This window comes from Podarcis tiliguerta, assembly GCF_965153285.1.
Source record: "Podarcis tiliguerta genome assembly, chromosome: 4".
NCBI classification, from domain to species: domain Eukaryota; kingdom Metazoa; phylum Chordata; class Lepidosauria; order Squamata; family Lacertidae; genus Podarcis; species Podarcis tiliguerta.
This window is the reverse complement of record NC_139537.1, coordinates 27,462,289-27,485,884: the sequence shown is the minus strand read 5'-3', so window position 1 is coordinate 27,485,884 and position 23,596 is coordinate 27,462,289. Positions and strand designations below refer to the sequence as shown.

At 40.8% G+C, this 23,596-nt stretch overlaps 1 protein-coding gene across 7 annotated transcripts in view; it reads right to left on the bottom strand.

Annotated features, from left to right (window-relative positions):
• The window catches only part of NBEA (neurobeachin), a 349,991-nt gene that overhangs the window by 192,027 nt on the left and 134,368 nt on the right, over positions 1-23,596 (bottom strand). For all 7 annotated transcript variants that reach the window (XM_083437001.1, XM_083437003.1, XM_083437002.1 and 4 more), the window contains 2 exons: positions 19,151-19,259; positions 13,894-14,060 (listed from right to left, as the gene is read on the bottom strand). In XM_083437001.1, coding sequence (XP_083293127.1) covers positions 13,894-14,060; positions 19,151-19,259 — 276 coding nt within the window. The remainder of the gene's footprint in view (positions 1-13,893; positions 14,061-19,150; positions 19,260-23,596) is intronic.

Below are 23,596 nucleotides of genomic sequence, written 5' to 3'. Positions count from 1 at the left end.
TTGACTCTGGGACTACTGAATAAAATGACTGTTACAGTATTATTTCTGCACTGATGAAATCGTGATACAATACTGTACATTCAAATTGTTCTCTGAATCCAATCACTGAAGTCAAAAGATGGCCTTAAGGGAAAGGTCCTTTTCTGGTCAAGATAAACTGACCAGAGCTAGGGGAGAAACACAGTTACAAACTCAAAATAAAGCAATTTGCTTCAAATAATAATAATATTTACTCCAAAACGTACTGCAGAAGACTTTGTTCTATTAAGAAAATGATTAGTTCAGTAAATCATGGCCTGCAATGTAAGATTCTGGTAGCCCCTTGATAAGGGGAAAGGGGGTTAGGAGAAGAGTTTGAGTGGTTCATTTCACCACAAAGTAATTATACTGAGCCACAAAGTTACCATTTATCATGGCTGAAAGATGACACTCACTGTTAACCAAGGGAAACTGCAACTGAAATGCTTCCATCCAGATCAATACACACCACATTTTTCTCCAGCAAGAAGTAATTATCCAGCAGAAAACTTCGCAATCAATACCCTTTCCTAAGTTAACTTATGGTCTCGACTAGAGGCATAAAGGTATAGTACTGTCAAATGTCATCAAGGACTATACCATTACACTCAGAAGAAGTCCGTATTCCTTATAGTCAAAGGGTTTATAGCCTACTTTAGACCATATAACATACTGAGGTACATTCTAAGACGACGCTTGCCATCTGCTCTGTTATAAAAATGGGAAAGGAGAAAAAACACGCATGCAATCTTACAAACTAACACCTTATTGCACAGTTAGAACAGTTGTTAAAAATCTTAACACCAGAGCAAGAAATCAATCATTTAATGCAAAATATCAAGCCTCCCCCTTTAGGAAGCAAATGATTCCTGAAATCTTAAGATTGATCATTGCTTGAAATAGAGTCAAAGACAGATCCATCTGAAATATCACAGTTGATTTTTTTTTTAATCTTAAAATATTTATTCTCCAAGCTCATGAGCAAACACAAAGGAGGTAATAAAATTAGGTTTTAAGAACTCTGAAAAAATACAAACAATACCATCTAAATGTCTCCTCTTCTTTTTACAACTGGCTATGGAAGGTAAGCTTAGCCTTATAAACCTATCTAATATATAAGGGAAGGTTAAAGGGCATAAAAAAATCACTACTTCACTGAAAAAAATTTGACATCCAATTTTCAAGCTGATTTATCAGTAGAAAGCTAAAATTGATAGTTTGCCACTAGTAGGTAGCTGGCTGTCTAAGAAAGCTGTTACAAAGCCTTTAGTTTTGATTTAGCCACATAGATCAATACAAACCTATACTGTTTCAATTTTACAAATATTGATTTTCTGATATAACCTCAGTAAAAGAACATATATCATCAGCTTTACTGAAAATAATCTTGAAATTTATTTCATAAACTTTGTTTCATCAACAAAAGGTACTGAAAGGTCTAGTGAAATACAGTTTAGATGACAGTGAAAATAATCGCTGCCAAAAGAGTTCTCAACAGATAGATCTGGTTCATTTTAAATTTTGAATACAGATACTGATGTTTTCCTCAGGATTCATACAGATCTAATAGACTTGTTTCATTATAAAATAAAGGCTTCACAGCTTTAGCATAGTGCCAAAAGACTTAAGATGTAAACTAAATTCTTATTAACTACCATAAAAATGTAACATTTTGTCTATTCACATTTCCCTGTCAATATGAAGATGAAAAGTGCTCCCAACAAGTGAGAATCTCCAAAACACTGCAGATGCAAGAGATCTATCATAAGGCAAAGAGCGATCTTTCTCTCTATTCCCCCTAACCACATCCATATTGTTTCCCACCACTCCAGCTTGGGAGATTTGTACACGGAAGATAGAATATGAACAATATAATGCACCACAACTGCAATGCCCATCACTGAAGTTAGCAACTTAGTACTGAAGATAGCTATATTTTGGAAAGTTGTTTGCTTGCTTGTTCGCTATGCATCTGGAAATCTCTTAAGATACTGTAATCAAATTTGCATGACGGTTCCTGAGATCAAGGAGCACATTTTTGTCTATGTGGTATACAACTGGATGCCAGTCTGAATCAAGATGACAGACAGAACCTTTCAAAACTGCAGTGGTTTTAACCACTGAATTCAAAAATTCCTGAGCAGCACCAGGTGAAAGGCAGCCAGTATTGAACACATTATAGAATTCTAAATCATTCTGATTAGAAATACATTATAAGTGTTCTTCTACATAGTATCAATATATGGGCCATCCTTCAAAATGATATGGTTCACTCTCTGAAAAAGAAGTCATGCTCAGGACAAAAAGCAGACAACTGCATCATCCTACTTCCCAACAGAGACAGCAATTTCTTTCCAAAGAAGAAACACACAGCCAGGTCCTATGCACCCAGCAAAATAATATTCATCTCCCTTCTTCCACAACACTGCATCCTGGGGTTTCTGCCTTTTCAGCTATTGTTATGCTTTCATAGCCATGCCTACCATATTCCACCAATTAGGAACCCCAGCTCACCACAGTCTTTCCTCAGAATCTCAGGGTCAATAAAATAAACTGGCAATTGCATTTCATGTGCCTTTAAATAAAATAAAAGAAATAGCAGGTGCACAATCATAATCATGACTGAGGCAGATAGGAAGGCAGTTGATCCCCGTGATTCCTATGCCTCAATCCCAATTATACCCCCCAAATTCAGTTTTGTTTTTCCTCTTGGAAGAGAAGATGCAATTAGCACTGGCTGCCTCTTTCTAGGAGTGTGAGAAGCGTGATCTTCACTGGGACCACTGTGCAGGTGGAGGAAGGATTAACTCCTATTCCTATGTGTCACTGTCTCAGTTGTGATCAGATTCGGCTCAATACCTGTTAGTGTCTCATAAAAAGCAAGAAATTAGTGTGAAATTAGTGTGCCATGCTCTGTGTTTGGCTGCCCCTGCACTTGGTTCAGAAGCCATGGCTAGCACAGAATGCTGCAGCTAGAATATTGAGTGGAACATCCAATGCTCTTTTCTGGGGGGACGCAGGGGTACACATACCCCTAAACATTTTGTGAATCTTTGTACTTTTGTCGATTTACTGTATTTATTTTTCCTGATTGGAACTGTAAAAGGGTATTTTCTTGCGTCAAAATGAGAGTACAGTGGTACCTCGGGTTAAGTGCTTAATTCGTTCCAGAGGTCTGTTCTTAACCTGAAACTGCTCTTAACCTGAAGCACCACTTTAGCTAATGGGGCCTCCTGCTGCCGCCGCACCTCCGGAACACGATTTCTATTCTTATCCTGAAGCAAAGTTCTTAACCTGAGGCACTATTTCTGGGTTAGCGGAGTCTGTTACCTGAAGTGTATGTAACCTGAAGCGTATGTAACCTGAGGTAGCACTGTACCCCTGAACTTTTTTTTTAAAGAAAAAAATCACTGGATACATCTAGACACACACATATTACACTGGCGCTGAAGGATGTGCACTAGCTGTCTACTGGTTACCAAGCCAAGCTCACAGTTTCATTATTGACATATAATGCGCTGAACAATATGGGTACAGTATAACTGGGAAATGTATGGGAAATGTTACCCTAAAGCAGCGGTTCTCAACCTGTAGGTCCCCAGATGTTGTTGCACTACAGCTCCCATCATCCCTGAGCTCTGGCCTTGCTAGCTACGGGTGATGGGAGTTGTAGTTCAACAACATCTGGGGACCCACAGGTTGAGAAAGGCTGCCCTAGACCATCATCTATGGCTACGTAACTTCAACTGATTGCCAAATGGCATAAAATGTACAGAGATACAGCACATATAGAAATCAAATTTTCATGTACAAATCGCATTTCCACAAATCAATAGATATGAAGGTATAAATAGCTATAAATAAGCTGTGATTTCTGCATCTGGAGGGGTTGGACTAGATATCCCTTGGGTTCACCTTCCAACTCTACAATTCTATGACAGTGGCAGAAAATAGTTTATTAGCCAGCCGGGTCTTCTTATATTCTGATGTCAAAGAAAGAGCATGGTGTTTCTTCTCCACTCAGTTTCCCTGAGGCTGCAGAAACAAGGAGAAAGGACACTTTGGCCCCATCCATCGGCCAAAGGAACAAGAGCCACCAACTATGACTGAAGCAAGACCATCAACAAGAAAAGGTCACCCTGGCCCAAACTGGCAGTTCTTTGCAGTTCAACATTCTACCTTTGCCCACCATCCCCTTCAGTTGTGTGTATTGTAATTTTCATTTGTAAGCTTGCTGGCAGGGCCTGTGTCTCTTCTTGTATTCACCGCTTTGGGAGACAATAATGGTCTGAAAAGTGGGATAAAAATGTTGTGGGCATCCACCTGTCCCAAGAGACAATGAAGTGCGCTTCCACGGGAGAAGTCAAAAAATGTACTTGATAATTATTATATAAAAGGCTGTTGGCCATCCTTTGTTGGGAAATATAAGAAATTGTGTCATCACTATGTGTTTCAGTAATCATGGTTTCATGTGGCTGCATATTTCCAGAGCCCATGATGTGCACTGTAATGTAACATTAGAATGAGAAGACACTTGACTTTCGAAATAAGAATAATTTAGCAGTGGCCACTGTATGTGCTTAGGGGGGGGGGCATGTTCCTTTGATTATATGACCCTAAATCAACTGATACAGAGTTAAGTTTATTCTGGAGATGTTAATAAGACTCCTTTGCTCCAGGTACCAGCCAACCTAACATCACAACAAAAAGGAAAGCCACCTCCTCATACAAAGCACAACGGTGATGATTTTAAGAAGCAACTGTAGCAAATGTATCAAGCAACAAAAATCAGACAGCAGATTTATATTGCTTAAGGGCTTAATATTTTACAGCAGCAGCATTAATGGAAAAGTTAATGTAGCATTAAAAACAGTGTACAGCTCAGCTGCTGCCACATAGTACTTAGGTCATGGAAATAATGCATCATTGGGGGGGGGTAAATTCTTTTTTGCCTATTGCTTTTCTTAAAGAGTTTTTAAACTTTTCTACATTATGTAGTTTCCAAAAAAGATTACCCAAAAGCACACATTACTGACAGGAAGCTCTTCTATTAAATATCCAGAAATAAAATTCCACATGCAAAACATGTAAACTACTGCAAAATTCTAAACAGCTCTGTGATCCTCAGATGAAGGGCTGTATAGAAATTTAATAAAGAATACTCCTAATAAAATATTATTTAATTCATGTAAATGTTCAATGAATTTCTACAGTTGCAATGAATGAGGGTTGCAGTGACTTTTAACGCTCAATTAACTAAAGGAGAAGGGGAATTTCTGTTCCTACCTCATTCCTAGTGAAAATCAGCTTTGTGTATACTCAGTCAGCTTTGTGTAAGTACACTAGTATTCTCACTAGTCAGTCAGTCAGTCACCAACTGTGCACTTTAGTGATTAGGCCAAGACCCAGAACCCAACAAACCACTCCATGAAAGTCTGCTGAACAATAAACCCTTTCTTACAATAGTTGCAAGCCTATTTAAAAAACTTTGCTGCTACATTTAAGAAGATACTTCTGCATGATCATTTACAATTCCACAGAATCCAGAACAGGGTTTCAGCTGAAGATTCAAATGTGTGAATAGGTTATATCTCAACCAAGCTCATGGGCGACACCAAAAATGTGCAAGTTGGCAATGAATTAGACACTTGTGTGCGACTAGAGTTTCAAAAGCTATGGTGTGAGAAATGATTTTTTCACCTAGATATAACTGCACTCCCTCTGAAAGGGCAGGTGTATTGTTTTGGGGTGATCCTGGATCCATCTCTGTAGCTGTACCTCAGTTGCGAGGAGCAGCAGTTGGCAGCTTAATCTCCTATGCTGCTATGACCATCGCTGAACAGAGATAGCTTATCTCCTGTGACTATGCAATGATAACCTCATAAATTCCTGAGCCCCTTGAAATTCGACTATGAGCTCACTTATTTCCGCATAATCTACCCAGGTCACTGTGGACTACGGATGACTGCACTGCAGCCTACTGAGGAATGGTTGGTCAGGATGCAGAGGTTGGCCTTCTCTATCATGGCACCTCCTATGTGGAATGAGTTCTCCATGGAAATCAGGAGATTACCAATGGTGAGGTACTTCAACAAAGAGTTGAAGACTTACCTATTTTCTCTAGTACAGTGGTGCCCCGCAAGACGAATGCCTCGCAAGACGGAAAACCCGCTAGACGAAAGGGTTTTCCGTTTTGGAGGTGCTTCGCAAAACGAATTTGCTATGGGCTTGCTTCGCAAGACGAAAATGTCTTGCGATTCCTGGGTGTCCCCCCCCCCTTTTTCCCAAGCCCCTAAGCCGCTTAACAGCTGTTCGCTAAGCCGCTCAACAGCTGATCTAAGCCGCTAATAGCCTTTTAGCAGCTAATCCGCTAATCCCTTAAGCCTTTAATAGCCGCTAATAGCCGCTAAACCGCTAATAGCGCTAATCCGCTAATGGGCTTGCTTCGCAAGACGAAAAAAACCGCAAGACGAAGAGACTCGCGGAACGGATTCTTTTCGTCTTGCGAGGCACCACTGTATTTCCTGACTGCTGATATTATAAATTTCCTGGTTCTGGCTACTGTAGTTTCTGTACTATGCACTGATTATTCATCTGGGTGCTTTTGTTATTTATTTATTTTACTGATCTGTGTATATTGTGAACCACTTTGATATTTTATGTGAAAAGTAGCATATACATTTTTTAAGCAAACAAACATATAAGCCTGAGCCAGTTCACTCCAGCGGAGATCCCTCTGTGGGCCGGATTGCGTGTGTGTGTGTGAGCGCATGCAGCTGCAATTTCCGGCATCTGCGCAGACATGATTTCCGGTGTCTCAGCATGTGCAGACATGATTTCCGGCACCACGGAAGTGAGTCTCCATGCCACGCTGTGACGGTTTAGCGCAGCGCATGGGGACTCACCGAGCGGGTGGCTCAGTTTGGGGGTGGCCCGTGGGCCGGTTAAACAACCCCCGTGGGCTGCTTGTGGCCCATGGGCCTTAGGTTGCCTACCCCTGATATAAGCAAAAGTCTTCCACAGTAAGTTCTGTTATACATTCAGTTTTACAGAACCACCATTGTTTTTCTCATCCGTTCCCACGAGAGTCATCTTGAGCTAAATCTGTAAAGAAGCAGATTTAATTTTGCTCTTGTCTGACACACACCACCATGTTCCCGGCTGTTCTTTTCTGACTGGGTTCAGTCAATTTAGTCTGATAGATTTATGATGCGGTAGTTCAATATGTAACTGCTCACAAGGTCTTTTGAGATGCTGTTGAGCTTCTTGCAACAAATCCCACCACTTCTGTCCAACAGAAGTCTCTTTCACACACACTGAACCCCCAGTTTTTCACTAAAATATAAGGTTTGTCCACAAAGTGCGGAGATTAAAAATGTTTAGTGTCCAAGCTACAATCACATGGTATTTAAACAAATGGCAGCTGGAATTGGAGCATCTGCCAGTGCAGGAGAACTTCCCTTTCTTCTGTTGCCACCCTCTGGACCTCTCAGGGAGGCGATACATGAAGCTGAGTGCAGTGTCTGGGTCACTTCATATGTGGGAGAGGTGGTCCGTGAGGTATTGTGGTCCTGAGCCACAAGAGGCTTTATAGGTTAAACCCAGAACTTTGAACTGGGCCTAGAAATTGGATTTTGGATGTGCTTAAGAAGCTTCTTTACATAAAAACTGCTCTATTTAAAGTATTGCTGTCCTGCCTAATAACCAGAGTTTTGGAAGCAATATATAATGTATTTTAAAAGAAGATATAAAGGATGAGTAGCTTCTAAGATGAAAGAGGCAGAATCGCCAGCAACAAAATTAAAGAGCAGTGAAATGAATTGGTCATTCGGTTAAACGTACTACCCAATTCTGTTTAAACAGCAAAGTGTTTAACTCAGCACCTTAAAATAATAAGGGGAATGAGTATGCAGAGGGAATAATATATAGAAGGAGAAGGTGCACTGCTGCCCACCACCTACCTCATCTCACTTCACCTACCACATCCTCTTCTTCAATTAAAGCTAATCATGCAATTAATCCTAAATGCAAATTGATACAGAAACTATGCACCCATTTCCTGATTTTCTAATTTCTTTATTATACAGTAAAATTATGCACTGAGAATTCTTGCTGAGAAGATGGTAAAACGTGGGCTGAACGATGTTATGGTAAATAGGATTCGCAGCTGGTTAAATGACTATACCCAGTAAGTGCTCATTAATGTCTCTCTGTCAACCTGGAGAGACGTCCCAAGTGGAGTGCCACAGAGCTTTATCTAGGCCATGTGCTGTTCAACATTCCTATAAATGACCTGGATGAGGGTGCATAGGGAGTGCTTATCAATATCTGCAGATAACATGGAGCTGGGAGGGATAGTTTATGTCATGAGCTCTGTGGAGATGTCATGGAAGGATTCTGAATAGGAAGGGGAGGATATCAAGGAGCTGGAGCTAGACAACCAAGGGGAGGGGTGAAATTGGGCCCTCAATAAATGTCTCAGCTGGAGGAGGGGGCTGGTGATTGAGAGAATCAGGAGATGGATCCTAGGGAAGGTTCAAGTGGGTTGCCAGACAGGTGTGCAACCCCTGTGTTATCAAACACCTTTAGTACCTTAAAGGGATAGCTGCTGCCCATGCTGCCAGCTCCTCCTGTCACTCCTGTCAGTAAGGAGCTTTCTCCTGAGGAGATGCCTGAGAGTAATTTGGATACATGGAGATGCCAGCACTGGCACGAACAGGTCTCACAGGTCCAGCACACTCTGGGAAGCATCTGTTTGCTTGCCCAGACCAGAGAAACCTATTGTTCACTGTGTGAAAGCTTATGCCCACTCTGTTCTTCAAAGGAAGAGACAGAGGGTTTGTCACTCGTTGGATCCACATCTCAGCTTGTGCTTAACCATGCAATTCACCTACTGTCACTTTAACCATTGTAACGCTTACATTTACATATTTAAATTTCTGGCAGAAAGAGAAACCTGAGTTTGAGTGAGGGCCAGGAAAGCTTACAGCATTAGATCCAAATGATATTGAGAAGCTGAAAGACTGGGCAAAAGAAACACACTGAACATCAACCGAGATAAATGCAAAGTCCTGCATTTAAGGAAAATGAAAATAAATCAAAGGCATGAGTACAGAATAATGAAGACCTGACTTCACAGCAGTAGGTGTGAAAAGGATCTAGAAGTTTTAATGACTCAGAACATGAGCAAGCAGTGTGGTGCAGCCACTGGAAAAGCTAATGCAATCTTAGGCTACATAAGAGAAGCCTAGGGCTATGACATCATGAGGTGTCATAGTTTCACTCTGTTCTGTGTGATTCAGGTTGCATCTGGAGTACTGCATCCTGTTCTGGGTGCCATATTTTAAGAAGGACAATGGAAAAGTGGAGTATGTCCAGAGGAGGGTGGCCAGGAGGGTGAGGAACCAGGAAACCAAGCTTAGTTTCGAGAAAGGAAGATATGGGCAATGGTATTTACATACATACATGTTTGTTGGGCAGAAGATGGAGGAGATCTGTACTCTGATGCAGCAGAGGGTGGGATAAGAACCAATAGGCAGAAACTGCAAGAAGCAGCATTCAACTGAAAGTTTGAGGAACCTTCCTAGCTTTGAACTATTAGAGAGTGGGACAAACTGTCTCAGGAAGTGGTGCCCCCCCCCCCACTGAAGGAATTTAATATCAGGGATAGTGTAGTTGCATTTTGCATGGAAGTGGAAGAACTAGATGACTTTCAAACTCCCTTTCAACTCAATGATGTTATGCAATTTCTTCCTCAATATTACCTGAAATCACTTTTTGTTTTAGGAGGTGGAGTTGTACCTGTGCTCCATTTGTCTTAAATAAAATACCAGTTTTGGCAGTGAGAAAGGGAATCAAAACTCCTTCTGAAATCAATAATGTTGAGTTTCAGTATAATCTTTGAACTGTGTGCTTTTCAGTTGAAATAACTTGCTAGGATCATTGTTTTAATGTTTAGCAGACGCATTCTGCGAATCATTTAAAATGTACTACAAGGAGTTAAATTGATGTGTTAGCACAGGGGTCTGCAACCTTTAAGACAAAAAGAGCCACTTGGACCCTTTTCCGGGGGGGGGGGAAATTGGGAGCCACAAAACAAGCCAAAAGTAAATAACCACACATTCTTCCCCTTCCCCCATTCTCTCTTTTTCCCCTGAGTCTATTTCAGATAGCAAAGAGGGGTATGGTACCTCTCATATCCATTTTTTGCAAAGCACAATGTGCATAGAGGGCATTATACAAATTAATACATAGAAAAGTGCCTGTCCCTCCCTGCAGTTCAACTCCCTCTCTTTTTACTAACAGCACATATCCATTCCTTCTGCTGGTGCAACTTTCTCATCATTTCTACATAGCAGCATTTATAAACCAGTGCCAGAGAAACTGGGTGAAAGGAAGGTGAGAGGGAAGAGATATGAATATTTATGTGTGTATATGTATACATACATACACCTACACAATTACAGGTTTGAAGCCAACTTAAAATAAAAAGAGCTGGTAAGCAAAGGAATTCCATGGGATCCGGGGACATGTCAGCTAATACTCTTCCCTTTCTTCTTCATTTGCTTGTCTCTGCAGCAAATCTCGAGGGGGGAGGGGGAAGGGAGAAGGGCAGGAACTGCACAGGCACGAGAGAACGGGGGAAATCCCGCATGCAGGATTTTGGTGCCTAACAGCCCCCCCTCCCTCTGCAATTGCTCTCATGCTCCCCCGCCTCTCCTGCTGGCTACCTCTGGACCCCCTCCTCGTCGTAATTCACCCCTTCCTCCCTGACAGGGAGGGTGCGCCCATTTTGTGGTTCACCTCAGGTGCTCTCCCTCAACTTGCCGGCCACTCAGAGGCAAGGCACGGAAAAGGATCCCGAAGCACCACCGCCACCCCTCACACAAAAAACCCCCGCCACGCCATTTCCCTCCAGCGCGCGTGCGCTCTCTCCCTCGCCTCAGGTGCCTCGCGCGCGGGGCTGAGGAGAGCGTGGCCTGGGAGAGTGTTCCCACTCGCCGCCGCCGCTGCCCGTCCCCGGGGGAAGCTACGAGCCATGAAGCTGCCTGGCAGAACTTCCCTCCGGCGGCAGAAGCAGCAGCAGCAGCAGCAGCCCTTCTCCGGCCGCCGCCGCCTCCTCCTCCATCCCAGCAGCCGCCGCCTCTCGAGCTCTCGAGCCCGGCTCGGCTGCCCAGCTCCATCCCCCTCCTCTTTCTGGTGCTTCTACTTTTCTGCTCAGGGTCCCCAAGGATCTGGGGAGCCGCGGCAAAGGTGTAAAAGAGCTGCATGCGGCTCCGGAGCCGCAGGTTGCCGACCCCTGTGTTAGCAGATAACAACAAACCTTTTGAAAGAAGTACACTTGTAGATTGTTCCAATCACTTCATGTGCTTTCTTCCTTCATTATTCTAAATATCCCCATACCATACTTAATTACCATGACTTGATAATCACTTTTCATGTCCTTGATGTTGAAATATGTATTTTCTAAGAATACTTTCTCCTCTGGTTTGAATTGCTGCAAGTCCTGTCTCAATCTCTTTGTTTCAAAGGTTTGTTCATTTCATTATCGTATAGCTCTTTTATCATTCCCCACCCCCATTTCCCCACTCCCTTCTAAAGTCTTTCCTTTCTATATTATTATTTCTCATGTCTACCATTCAATATCCAGTTTCACTTTTAGTTGGTGTTTACTTAACCTTATCATTTGAGCTAGAATCACTCCTGTTGCTTCAGTTTTTATTTTCTCTTTTTATCTGGCACCATGCATTTCAGCTGACATTTTATTTGACAGCTTTTTCTCCATTCAACATCATGTCCTGCTTAGGATAGCGTTGCCTACTGTTTTATTTATTTGTGTCATTCTGATGGCTGTTTGTTTTGGCTTTTCATGATCTATACTTCCTCTCTTTACAGCTGTGTTGTCTCTAATCATTTCCTTTTCATCATTGTTTAAACATTATCTTTTCACTCCACAAATGCAGATTCATATTACCAGCCCATATCAATAAAGGGCTACCATCCTAACTGGAGAATTTGAGCTTCCATAAAACTTTGGATTTTGGCAGAGATAGAGGTTTCACTGTTATCAGGAAACAACTCCTCCTACTGGTACTATTATTATTATTATTTTTTAAAATGATACAATTTATAGTCTTCAAATTCTTCCTTCACTTTTCTCCGGCTTACATTTCTTTTGCCAGAGTTTTACCTTTTCGTTATTGTTTGGGCAATACAGTGGTGCCTCGCAAGACAAAAAGAATCCGTTCCGTGAGTCTCTTCGTCTAGCGGTTTTTTCGTCTTGCGAAGCAAGTCCATTAGCGGATTAGCGGATTAGCGGGATTAGCGGTTTAGCGGCTATTAGCGGCTATTAGCGGCTTAAGGGATTAGCGGATTAGCTGCTAAAAGGCTATTAGCAGCTTAGTGCCTTAGAAAAAGGGGGTGGGGAGCGGAAAAAACCCCCAGGAATCGCAAGACATTTTCGTCTTGCGAAGCAAGCCCATAGAGAAATTTGTCCTGCGAAGCACCTCCAAAACGGAAAACCCTTTCGTCTAGCGGGTTTTCTGTCTTGCGAGGCATTCGTCTTGCGGGGCACCACTGTACTTTCATTTTCAGAGGAAACTGTTTTCCCTTAATCTCCAAGCATTTTGAAGATATTTAGCCCTCTTTCCCTCTTTCAATTTAACAAGACTCTTTGTTACCCTTTTTAAAGTATGTCCCCATTAAGTTTCTTATGCTCTTTTTTATACAATCCCTAATACACGTCGTCTGTCCATTTTATAAAGTTTATATTCAGAGATAACCGTAACCCACTGATTCTCTTCACTGCACCAGTATTCTATTAAGTCCATTGCATCTACAGAAAGGAATCTTGTGGCATCTTAAAGGATTAAAAAAAATACATTATGGTGTAAGCATTTGTGAACTACAGTTCACCAGATGAATGAAGAGTTATCTTGAGTTCCAAAGTTGTTCATCCATACATCTATCTGTAGACTGATAGACAGACAGACAAAAGTCACAAGTAAATAAAATGCAGAAAAGGTAATTAAAAACAGGGAAGAAATGAAATCATTACCCCATGTATATTTGTACTGCCAACTCAGGATAACACTTCATTCATCCAGTGAAGTCAAGTGAGGTTTATGAAAGCTTATGCCACAAGTGCTGGACAAAAAATTAAAACCAAATAATCTCATTCTCAAAGTATTACTATGACCCAATAAGAAAAGAGAGAAGGAGAACAAAGGTGAAACTGGTGCCAAAAAAATTGATAAAAACACTTAGTTTACAAAGGGAAAAATAAAATGGCAAAACTATGCTATAAGGCAAACTATATACCAACGCACCACAGATTTTTTTCTTCTTGGCTCCTAAATCATGTGATTATAATAAACAATAAACTCTTTATGTGTTTGCATGCACACCTACTATTTTTCTTAATTTATTCCGCTTCCATGATTCATGTTTCAAAAAATGAATTCTTTGGGGTGACCTGGGGTGGACTGACAAAGGAAATGCCAGGAGATATTTGCCATGGAAGCAGGGACAATGAATTTTGCAAGATACTGAAAGGCCACTTTTGGTTCTGGGACACTGCCATGATGACTGGACCATTCACTTTATAAAATAAATAGAAATAAATGATGGCAGCAGAGTTTCTGAGTGCAAAACCCAGCAACTGACAGCAGACTCATCATCTGATAGCAGACAACCTAAATATAAGATTCCATTCAGTACCAGAATATGCCTATAACACAGGATGAGCTGTATGATCAGGAACGGATTCTGGTGAATTACATTACAGTCTCGACTGCTCACTATAAAGACATGACACATCCATTTAAAATACCAGTTCAGAAGCATATAATTATGTTACGATGATTAACAACATACCTATGTGAGACAGCTCCCCAAGCACCATGCTTATTTGTTAGGATATTCAGTATTTTCTGTTTCAGTTGATTCGCAGTAACATGATCTCGATGCTTGGCAGCACTGATAAGATGGTCACACATCTTCTCCTCTTCCCTTCTGTCAGCAGCATATTGGGCACACTGTGACTAGAAAGGGAAAACATGTTTATTTTTTCAGTAGGCAGTTTTGGAAAGTGGCTGAAGAAGACCTCTCCCCCCAATGTTCCACAATTGCTACTTTTTAAAGCATTTAATATATACATAAATGAAGTACAGTGACATTTGCTTAATAAACCTGCTTTGTGCTAAATGTGATCCATAGAACAGATCCAAAAAGAGTGCAAGCAGTGAGACATCTCTTCTAACCCAAGAGGGGTCTGTGATATATGCTCATTTGACCATCCAGCTACAGCCAGTTGCACATCACATGCAGTCCCTCTTGGTCCCTGGCCCTCAGAAGCTACTTTGGGGTGGGTACAGAGGACTGCATTCATTGGAGGCCAGATCTGCTGCCCCTGTGGATCCTGCCACCCAAAGTGATCGCCTCACCTTGTCTCATGGGGTGGGGCAGTCCTGGCACAAACCTGAGGTTTGCTCCAGTGCATTCACATAGCATGGTGTCTTGTATATCAACATTTGGTGACTGTTGAGTAAATCAGAATTTACTCTTGTTCAAACTTTGAAGCTGATGTTTCCCCAGAAGAGCAAGGGGCACAGAACCCTTCAACAGATCACCACCCTGCCAGTGATCCCTCAAAGCCAGTGAATCTGGATACTCTTGTCCCAGGATAGATCCCCACAGCAGCTGCCTGGTCTCCTGGTTGGCTCTTGGTCCCACCACATACCTCCCCCAACAGGAGCAGAGGAGGTGATGAGGTTACTCGAGAGGATGGACATGTGCAAGTAAGTTAGCTGAGAGCCATGAAGAGTGGAGGCTCCAGCTTGTATATGAATGCCCAATCTGAGCTGAACACCAGTTTAAAACCCAAACGAGATTACAATTTAATAAAAGTAAGGTTAAGCAGTCATTGTGGACCCAAGTACAGTATGCACGTGACAAGTATGAGGAGAGAGCCAGGAAACAAAGACACAGGACATTGGTGTTGGCTGAAAATAGGCCAAAACTTTATTGATTATAAATGTCAGTAGGCTGTGGCAGAGGCGCTGCATAAGTAGGATCAACCAGCCCACCTGCTGATTATTTTGGCTGGGTCGACCCTGAGTTAAGGGTCATCCTATAACGTATATCAAACCAAGGCAATCCCACTAGGACTGCCAATTTGGGAGGCTCCTATGTCCCATCGGGTCCTGTATCCAGTGACTCCTGAACAGAGACACCCCCTCCTGGACCCCTTTAGCAGGGTACCTAATGGGCTAAGGATCCAAATCAGTGCCTTATCAGCCAAAAATATGTGACCAGACTAGATGTGAAAACCACCAGACTAGATGATCCTCAGGGTTCCTTCCCGGGTGTTGAATATGGCGAACAAGTATTCCATTCCTGCTCACCTTTAGGCAGGACCAAACAATGCAGGGTGGAAGAGTGAGAATTCCCATAATGAACTGAGCTGGGAGACTCCAGCGCAATTTCCTTATATGAAATATAGGTGGACTTGACTGAGAATTGCATCCACCAGGTCTGGCATTGCAGCCAAGCTACCCAGCCCATCTCTCATTGGCCATATTAAACAGCCAGTACCCAGTGTTTCATGAGGCCATGGAGGAAGGCATGCGTATTCCCCAATGGCTGTGCAAGGCAGGAAAGACGGTCCCTGCCAGGCTGTGCCAACACCGCAAACCACCTCTCCCCAGCATTGCACCAGTAAATGGCCATTGGCAGAACACTGGAGAATAGAACTAAGTTTACTTCCTACTGATCAGTCAGTAAACTATATACTAAGCAGTGTGTGTGTTTTTGTATGTGTGTGCATGCATGCAAATATATTTGTGCATCCTGCATATTCTACTATGCTAAAAGTTTAGCTATATTTATTTTGAGAGCACAGACATTATGGGGTTAATTATTTTTTCAATTTATCTTCTTGTACCAAGAAGCACCAATTAGTACAATGATCTTCTTCTGTAATGAGGTTAATATTTCATCAGCTCATTGGACAGTTAAATCAAATGTTCATTTTTCATTCTGAGCAATTACAGAAGCTAACAGAATGAATGAATGTTAACTGTGGAAATTGTGGTTCTAGAATACAGTAATTGGACTTTCTCAATAACATTTACGAAATGAGAGTTTCTACAGCTAGAGTTATGTCAAACCATACAGATTTTGTACCTTTACAACATCAAAAAGGAAGGTTAGTGAAAAGGAGACATTTAACTTGGTTAAAAAGATTTTCAAGCAGTGAATAATTGTTAACAAAAACAGAAGCAAAATAAGTAATAAATATGAAATTGAGTCTTATGTATCCAGCAGATTTTTCATTTAAAAAAATGCATGCATGAATGTAGAAACAGAAACAAATATAAAGATCAAAAGCATCTGAAATGTGGCTGTACTGTCCTTTAGAAATGTCACAATCACATGCCTTGCCCTTTTAGGCTGGGACTCAAAGAATTATATGCATGTGCATCCAAGGGCTACTAAGAGTGCATCAAGATGATTCCAGATTTCTCCTTCTCTGTGCAGCTACTCTGAATTTTCTGGAACAGGTTTTCTGGGGAAACAAGTCTGTAACTCAGAAGTATGTCTAGAAGTCCATCTCTAACTATGGTTATTTAAATACTTCTCTTAACATTAATTCAAGTAACAGGTTTTATACTGCCAGTCCAAAGTATCGTACTTTTGAAATAGCAAGATAACAGAAAAATTTGAAGAATCTCACATTTGAGAAAGATCTTGGTTTGCTTACTAGAAAATTGACTTAGGTTTTTCCCTTAAGGGAATTTGGTTAATATTCTAAATTGTATTTGCTAACTGAAGCTGGAAGCTAATTGAATATTCTCATTTTGTCTACGGTTCTGACAGATCTTATACCGCAACAAATTCTTCAAAGGGCAGATAACTCAATCTTCTACTGTCATCTTGGTTTACTGCATGATGCTCTGATAAATATCAAATGTTATTTACTGTTGAAGCAATATGAAACCTCACTCTGACATACACTTAATTGTAAATGTGATTTTTTTTTAATACCTAAACTCAAAATATCCAGAATATGCTTCGTAATAAATTTGTTGCAATCCCATATGACAAGTGACTGCTGTCTCAGATGACAGAATAAAGTAAAGGTTATATATACTGAGAAAGAAAATATCGGGGAAAGTTCTGTTTTCAATCTATGCTGAAAAGAACAAAACCGTATAAGAAAGATGCAGTGAAGAGAGCTGGCCAAATGTTGCCAATAAACGTCATCTCACACACAACCCCCCCCCCCATCCTTGATCTTATGTGACATTTCATGATAGATTATTGCTATTCCTCCAGTGGTTGAAAGTTAGTGTGACTCAACAGTGCATCAATAGTGACAGTACATCAGCTTAGGTCAGGCTTCCTCAACCTCTGCCCTCCAGATGTTTTAAAACTACAATTCCCATCATCCCTGACCACTGGTCCTGCTAGCTAGGGATAATGTGAGTTGTAGGCCAAAAAACATCTGGAGGGCTGAGGTTGAGGAAGCCTGGCTTAAGAATAAATTATACTGTATTTAACAGGTCCTACTCCCTAGTAAGTGTGCTTATAATTGCAGCCTAAGGTTGCAAACCTACAACCAAGGAGCTCCAACATTCTTGGGACAATGAGCTGGGCAAAAGATTCCTGCATTGCAGGAGGCTGGAATACATGACCCACATGATCCCTTCCCACTCTACAGTTCTATGATTCTGTAACCAAAATATTTTATTGGAACCAATATGCAAGCCTAATTACAGAGAGGGAGGGGCGATGTAGCAAATAAAAAAAATATTTCAAGTCTAATTGTGGCACAGGGGTTTTGGGGGGTTTGTGTGAATCACAGCTGGGGACAGGTAAGTTAAGCCTTCCTTTGTTGGCTGTAACCCCTTCCAACACCCACACCGCATAGGATTGAGAATGTATTTTGTTGGCTACAATACAAGGCTTCTTTCAAGGCCTAACTGCAATGTAGGAAAGGGTGGGGTGAGGAAGGGTTGCTGTGTGCACAAGGAAAGGCACTGGTGGGCACACGTGCACCAACGACCATTGCATTGATCATAGAATCATAGAGTTGGAAGAGACCACAAGGGCCATCAAGTCCAACCCACTGCCAAGCAGGAAGCACCATCAGTGCCCTCGGCAGCAAATTCCACTGTCAAACAGCTCTTACTGTCAGGAAGTTCTTCCTAATGTTTAGGTGGAATCTTCTTTCTTGTAGTTTGGATCCATTGCTCCGTGTCCGCTTCTCTGGAGCAGCAGAAAACAACCTTTCTCCCTCCTCTATGTGACATCCTTTTATATATTTGAACATGGCTATCATATCCCCCCTTAACCTCCTCTTCTCCAGGCTAAACATGCCCAGCTCCCTTAGCCGTTCCTCATAAGGCATCGTTTCCAGGCCTTTGACCAGTTTGGTTGCCCTCCTCTGGACACGTTCCAGTTTGTCAGTGTCCTCCTTGAACTGTGGTGCCGAGAACTGGACACAGTACTCCAGGTGAGGTCTGACCAGAGCAGAATACAGTGGCACTATTACTTCCCTTGATCTAGATGCTATACTCCTATTGATGCAACCCAGATGCATAATCCCAGTTAAAACTACTTGCCCGAGAGGAAGCCTCATTGAATTCAGTGGGACCGCCTTCGGAGCATCAGAGTGCACCAAAAGTCTAAATAAATGACCTTTCACAGCATTTTTCAAAATAAAAAACTAGTGTTTTTTGAAAAGAGGAAGGTACTAATGCAATCACTGGAATTATATAACTACATTATCAGTTATTCAAGTAGAGTGTAATGTCACAGGGTGGTATCCCACAACATATGAGTGGACTTCCCCTTCCTCTGTTCTCCCCAGCAACCTCATGTGCCCCAAAAATCTGCTCTGAAGAGTTTGGAAACTGTTTGGATTGGATTTGAGGAGTGTGTAGGGAGTTACAGGGGGCAAGAAAGGATGAGGAAGTCTCATTCTGCAAGCATGTAGGGTGGCCCTTTGGATCAGATTTGGGGAGCTACGAGGACCTCAAAGTGGGAAGTGAGGAAAGGAAAGGCTACAGTGTAAATGCTTGCTGAATGAAAACAGAAAAATCAGAGTTTTATCAGCTGTCGGACTTACCTCAAATTCCGCATGTTTGTGTACATCTTCAGCTCTCTGCCTGTTCAAGATAAACTCCGCCTCATTTGCAACACGTACAATATGGTCCTTCATTGCATGACACAATAGTCTGGAGAGAAAAAGTTAACTGAAATCAGTCTTAATGTATCTTCATTAAAAACATTTCATACATAAAATGTAAAGGTACATGAAACTGTATTTGTTTATATTAGCATGAAAAAACAATAATTTGGTAATAAACTGATCTATAAAATCAGACAAAATCCACCAACATAAATTGCCATAATTACCATAATTAATTAGTAGTTGTTATAAACAACTGTTTTATTTGGATTATGTATGTCCAGAGAAAGCAACCAAATACTTTTTTCCATACCATTCAGTCAGCTGTAATGATCCTTACCTCATTTCAACATGTTACTTTACTTTATTTTAATGATGATTTTCACAGTTCTATGCATATTTGATTTTGGTTTTGATTCTTTTGTACAGTATTTTAGCTATGTTACGTATTTCCATCCCGGAAGCATTTGGTAAATGATAGATCATAATTTTAATAAATAAATAAATGCCATATCACATATTTTGTAATTGCATAGGTTTTTGTTCATTGCCAATGACAATTTGAACAAAACAAACTTTTAAAAATTCCACTATACAAAATCATGGATGATTGAAATCATCTCTTCTTCTCCCTTAAACAAAATAGAAACCAACTCTATTCTCTGGATGAAATGCAAGTGCTTAATACTGGCTTAAAAGTCTGATCCAACAGAACACAATAAATGTGTTATCGCAGACTTCAGCAGAAGCAGATTTAAGCCAGTGATGAGTGCTTTGAAAATCCTGCCTTTGTGTATCTGTTCTTCAAAGGAAGACGTTTCAGGAAAAAATCTAAGCTGCAGAAAAAGTAATGTTCTCTACTAGAAGCTTCCTTCTTTATAATGTGCACTTTGGTGCCATAATGAGACATGATGGCCTAAAATGGGCTGTCACAAAAAATGCAAATTTAAACTACTGCCCATTCAATATTCTGCCCTATCTTCAAGTATGGCCTCATTCAAAGTCACTGCCCTGCATTGTTTGCAAGGTTTATGCCACAATCTCTTAACATGTTGCAAAGAATGCAGGCATTCAACTCCGGGATCTTGCAGCAGGGCTGGGCAAACTGTGGCCAATTAGATGTTGTTGCATGCCAACTTCCAGTGCTCTTTTCTAGAAAAAAAGGTGTCAGCACAGCATATTGCTAGAAAAAAACACGGCCAACTTCCAACATCTCCAGTCCACATAGACATGAACAGGGCCAGATTTAGGTTTGATGAGGCCCTAAACTACTGAAGGTAATGGGGCCCTTCATATGTCCAGCTGTCCTTTGTCAACAACAAATTCTCACTGTTTTTTGTGTTGAATATATGCTATATGGTAATTTATAGACCTAATAGGTATCTAAAGCCATTTGTGCATGTTGCTATGTAACCAGTCCATGAAGAATGTAGGCACCCTATATATAAAGGTAAAGGTAAAGGTACCCCTGCCCGTACGGGCCAGTCTTGACAGACTCTAGGGTTGTGCGCTCATCTCACTCTATAGGCCGGGAGCCAGCGCTGTCCGCAGACACTTCCGGGTCATGTGGCCAACGTGACAAGCTGCATCTGGTGAGTCAGCGCAGCACACGGAACGCCGTTTACCTTCCCGCTGGTAAGCGGTCCCTATTTATCTACTTGCACCCGGGGGTGCTTTCGAACTGCTAGGTTGGCAGGCGCTGGGACGAACGGCGGGAGCGCACCCCGCTGCGGGGATTCGAACCGCCGACCATGCGATCGGCAAGTCCTAGGCGCTGAGGTTTTACCCACAGCGCCACCCGCGTCCCACCCTATATATAGAAATGAGCAAACCAGTCATATTTTTGGGAGCAGGCTAGCAGGCAGAGCCCATTACTTACATCATAGGCGCCTATACAACACAAAACAACTGTTGCTGTATATAGGTTTTATTTTATTTGTTTTTTATCTTATATTTTGGAAAAGTATATCCAGTTTTTTCTTTCCTTTAAAAAAAATTTGGGCCCCCAAGAGAGTGGGGCCCTAAGCTATAGCTTGTTTAGCTTATACATAAATCCAGCACTGGTCATGAACAGCAATGGCAGCAGTTGTAGTTGTAACAACACCTGTAAGGCCACCCATTGCCTAGCCCTGTTCTACAGTGTTTGGCAGGTGCTCTTAGGAATATTGCCGATCAAAGGAAACATACTGGTTGCCTGTGGAAAACTAGCTCCTTCTTTTTTTTACATGTTACCTGCCTATGCTTCTCTAAAATGTGACATTGGAGCAACACCATTGCACATGCCTCTACTGGACCACACCACCTGCAATACACACATACAACCTAATCCGGAAACTCTGATGCATGGGTGGGTATCAATGCACACAAAGGTTCTGGATGGTCAAAGATGTTTCCATTCAATTTTACGGGCAGCTCTATGCATGGCGCATGCTCCCAACAACTTCACACTGGCCAAACCGCCAACATTAAATAGAATGTGCATCCAAACAATGCTTAGCACATTATTTTTTTTAGGCTAGTGGTAAACATATTCACTTCTAACTTCAAAGTAACTCCTATACCCACCTATCAGGGAATAAGCCCACTGAACTCAATAGGACTTGCCTCTTAGTATAGGATTGTACCATAAAGATCTAAATAAATGTACTTTTTACAGTATTTGTCAAAATGACAAAGAATGCTCTTAAAGAAGAAAAGTTAGAAATGTTGACACAAGATTTATGCATTTGGATCTGAGTAAGTGACACAGACTTGGCTACAGATTGGTACCATTTGTGCAGGTGAAGATACATCATATTCCATTTTTGCATCATCTTCTATCATTCAGACTTGGAGCTCGCTTCATGTGTAACACTGCCTTGTGAATAAGTAGTTCTTTGGATCCTGGCCCATATCCTAAAGTAAGAGTATCGCCTATAACTTTATCTAGGTCTTGATCCATAGAATCATGGAAACTCTGTGGGGTTTCCCAAGCAGTTTTAAAAATGACTTGCTTATAGAAGTAATGAAACAAAACACAAATCCACTGGGCATGCTGAAAGCTGTGGGAATACTCTCTGATCATTGTACTGATTTTATACTTGACACTGTTTTTTTGGTTTTTTTAAACCAACCCTAATTTTCTATGTTTAGCCTAATTTGCAATAAAAAATGTTTAATTCTGTAAAGCAAGATGCCAGGTTTTTCTAAGATTTGCTTGATTATATAACCTTACTGAAATTAAAATAACAACTGGAAAGGGATTCCAAATCCAATTCACAAATTCTTTTGCAGTGTTCTTCAATTCATAATTTAAAATTCAATCATAAATGCATAGTAATTATATGCAATTTTACATTCCATTAACCTTGCTTTGTTTTAATTATAAAGCTCTTTTGTTGGATTCCTTTAAATGATCCAGTTTATAATTTCAGGCTGTTCAAGGGAGCACTTTAATTCTACTGCACATTCATCAACTGTTTATGTCCTGTTAATTGTTGACAACTGCACAATTGCATTCTCTAGCTATGATTGATGAATTGCATTCAAACTTTAGCTATTAAGAAGAATAAATATTTATAACAATTTCCTCTTTACCACCAGGAGGGCAATATCAAAAGCTCAGGACAGAAAAAGTAGTCTTTTAGCAATAATTATATGCATATGATCTGATAGGTATTTTGGTTAAAACTATGGGTTAGAAAAATATGACTACAGAGATTTTGTTTCATTCATTTATGCTCACATCAGCAAAAGCAGCAACTTTCCCCCTAAAAAGCTAATGATCAGAAACTAAGAAAATGAAAATATTTTATTTACTGAATTTATGTAGCCATACATTAAAAAATCACACAATAAATAAATTTTGATTCGTTTAGTGCTTATAGTATAGAATCAAATATACCAAAAGATCTGATTGTCTCATGTGACAAAACCATGCAAAGGAATCATGCCACTAACAAATGTTAGAAGCCCCTAGTATATTCCAGGGCATAAAGGGGAGATAGTTTTCTTTGTTTGTTTGCTTAGCTAATGTATGTTCTGATCTTGCATCCAAAGACTTCTAATGGCGATAAAACTCTAGTGCAGTCTTTGACCTCTGGCACAAAGATTACAGTAAATCCATGTGGATATAAGTGATTTATCAGTGCAGGTTATTCTGTTTCTACACACAAAATAGTGTGAGGAATTTTTTTTGCTCAGAAAGCTTATAAACATTTACAAAAAGTGGCATATTTAATTCTAACTACACTTACTGTATCACACAAGTGATTGTAATTTAAGTTTTATAAATTTGAGATCTTACATTTCACCCTTGTTAATCTTATACCCTCAGAAAAAAATAGACTTTAAAAACATTTTTTTAGAAGGGATACTTTCTTCATTTCCGTATATAGCCATATG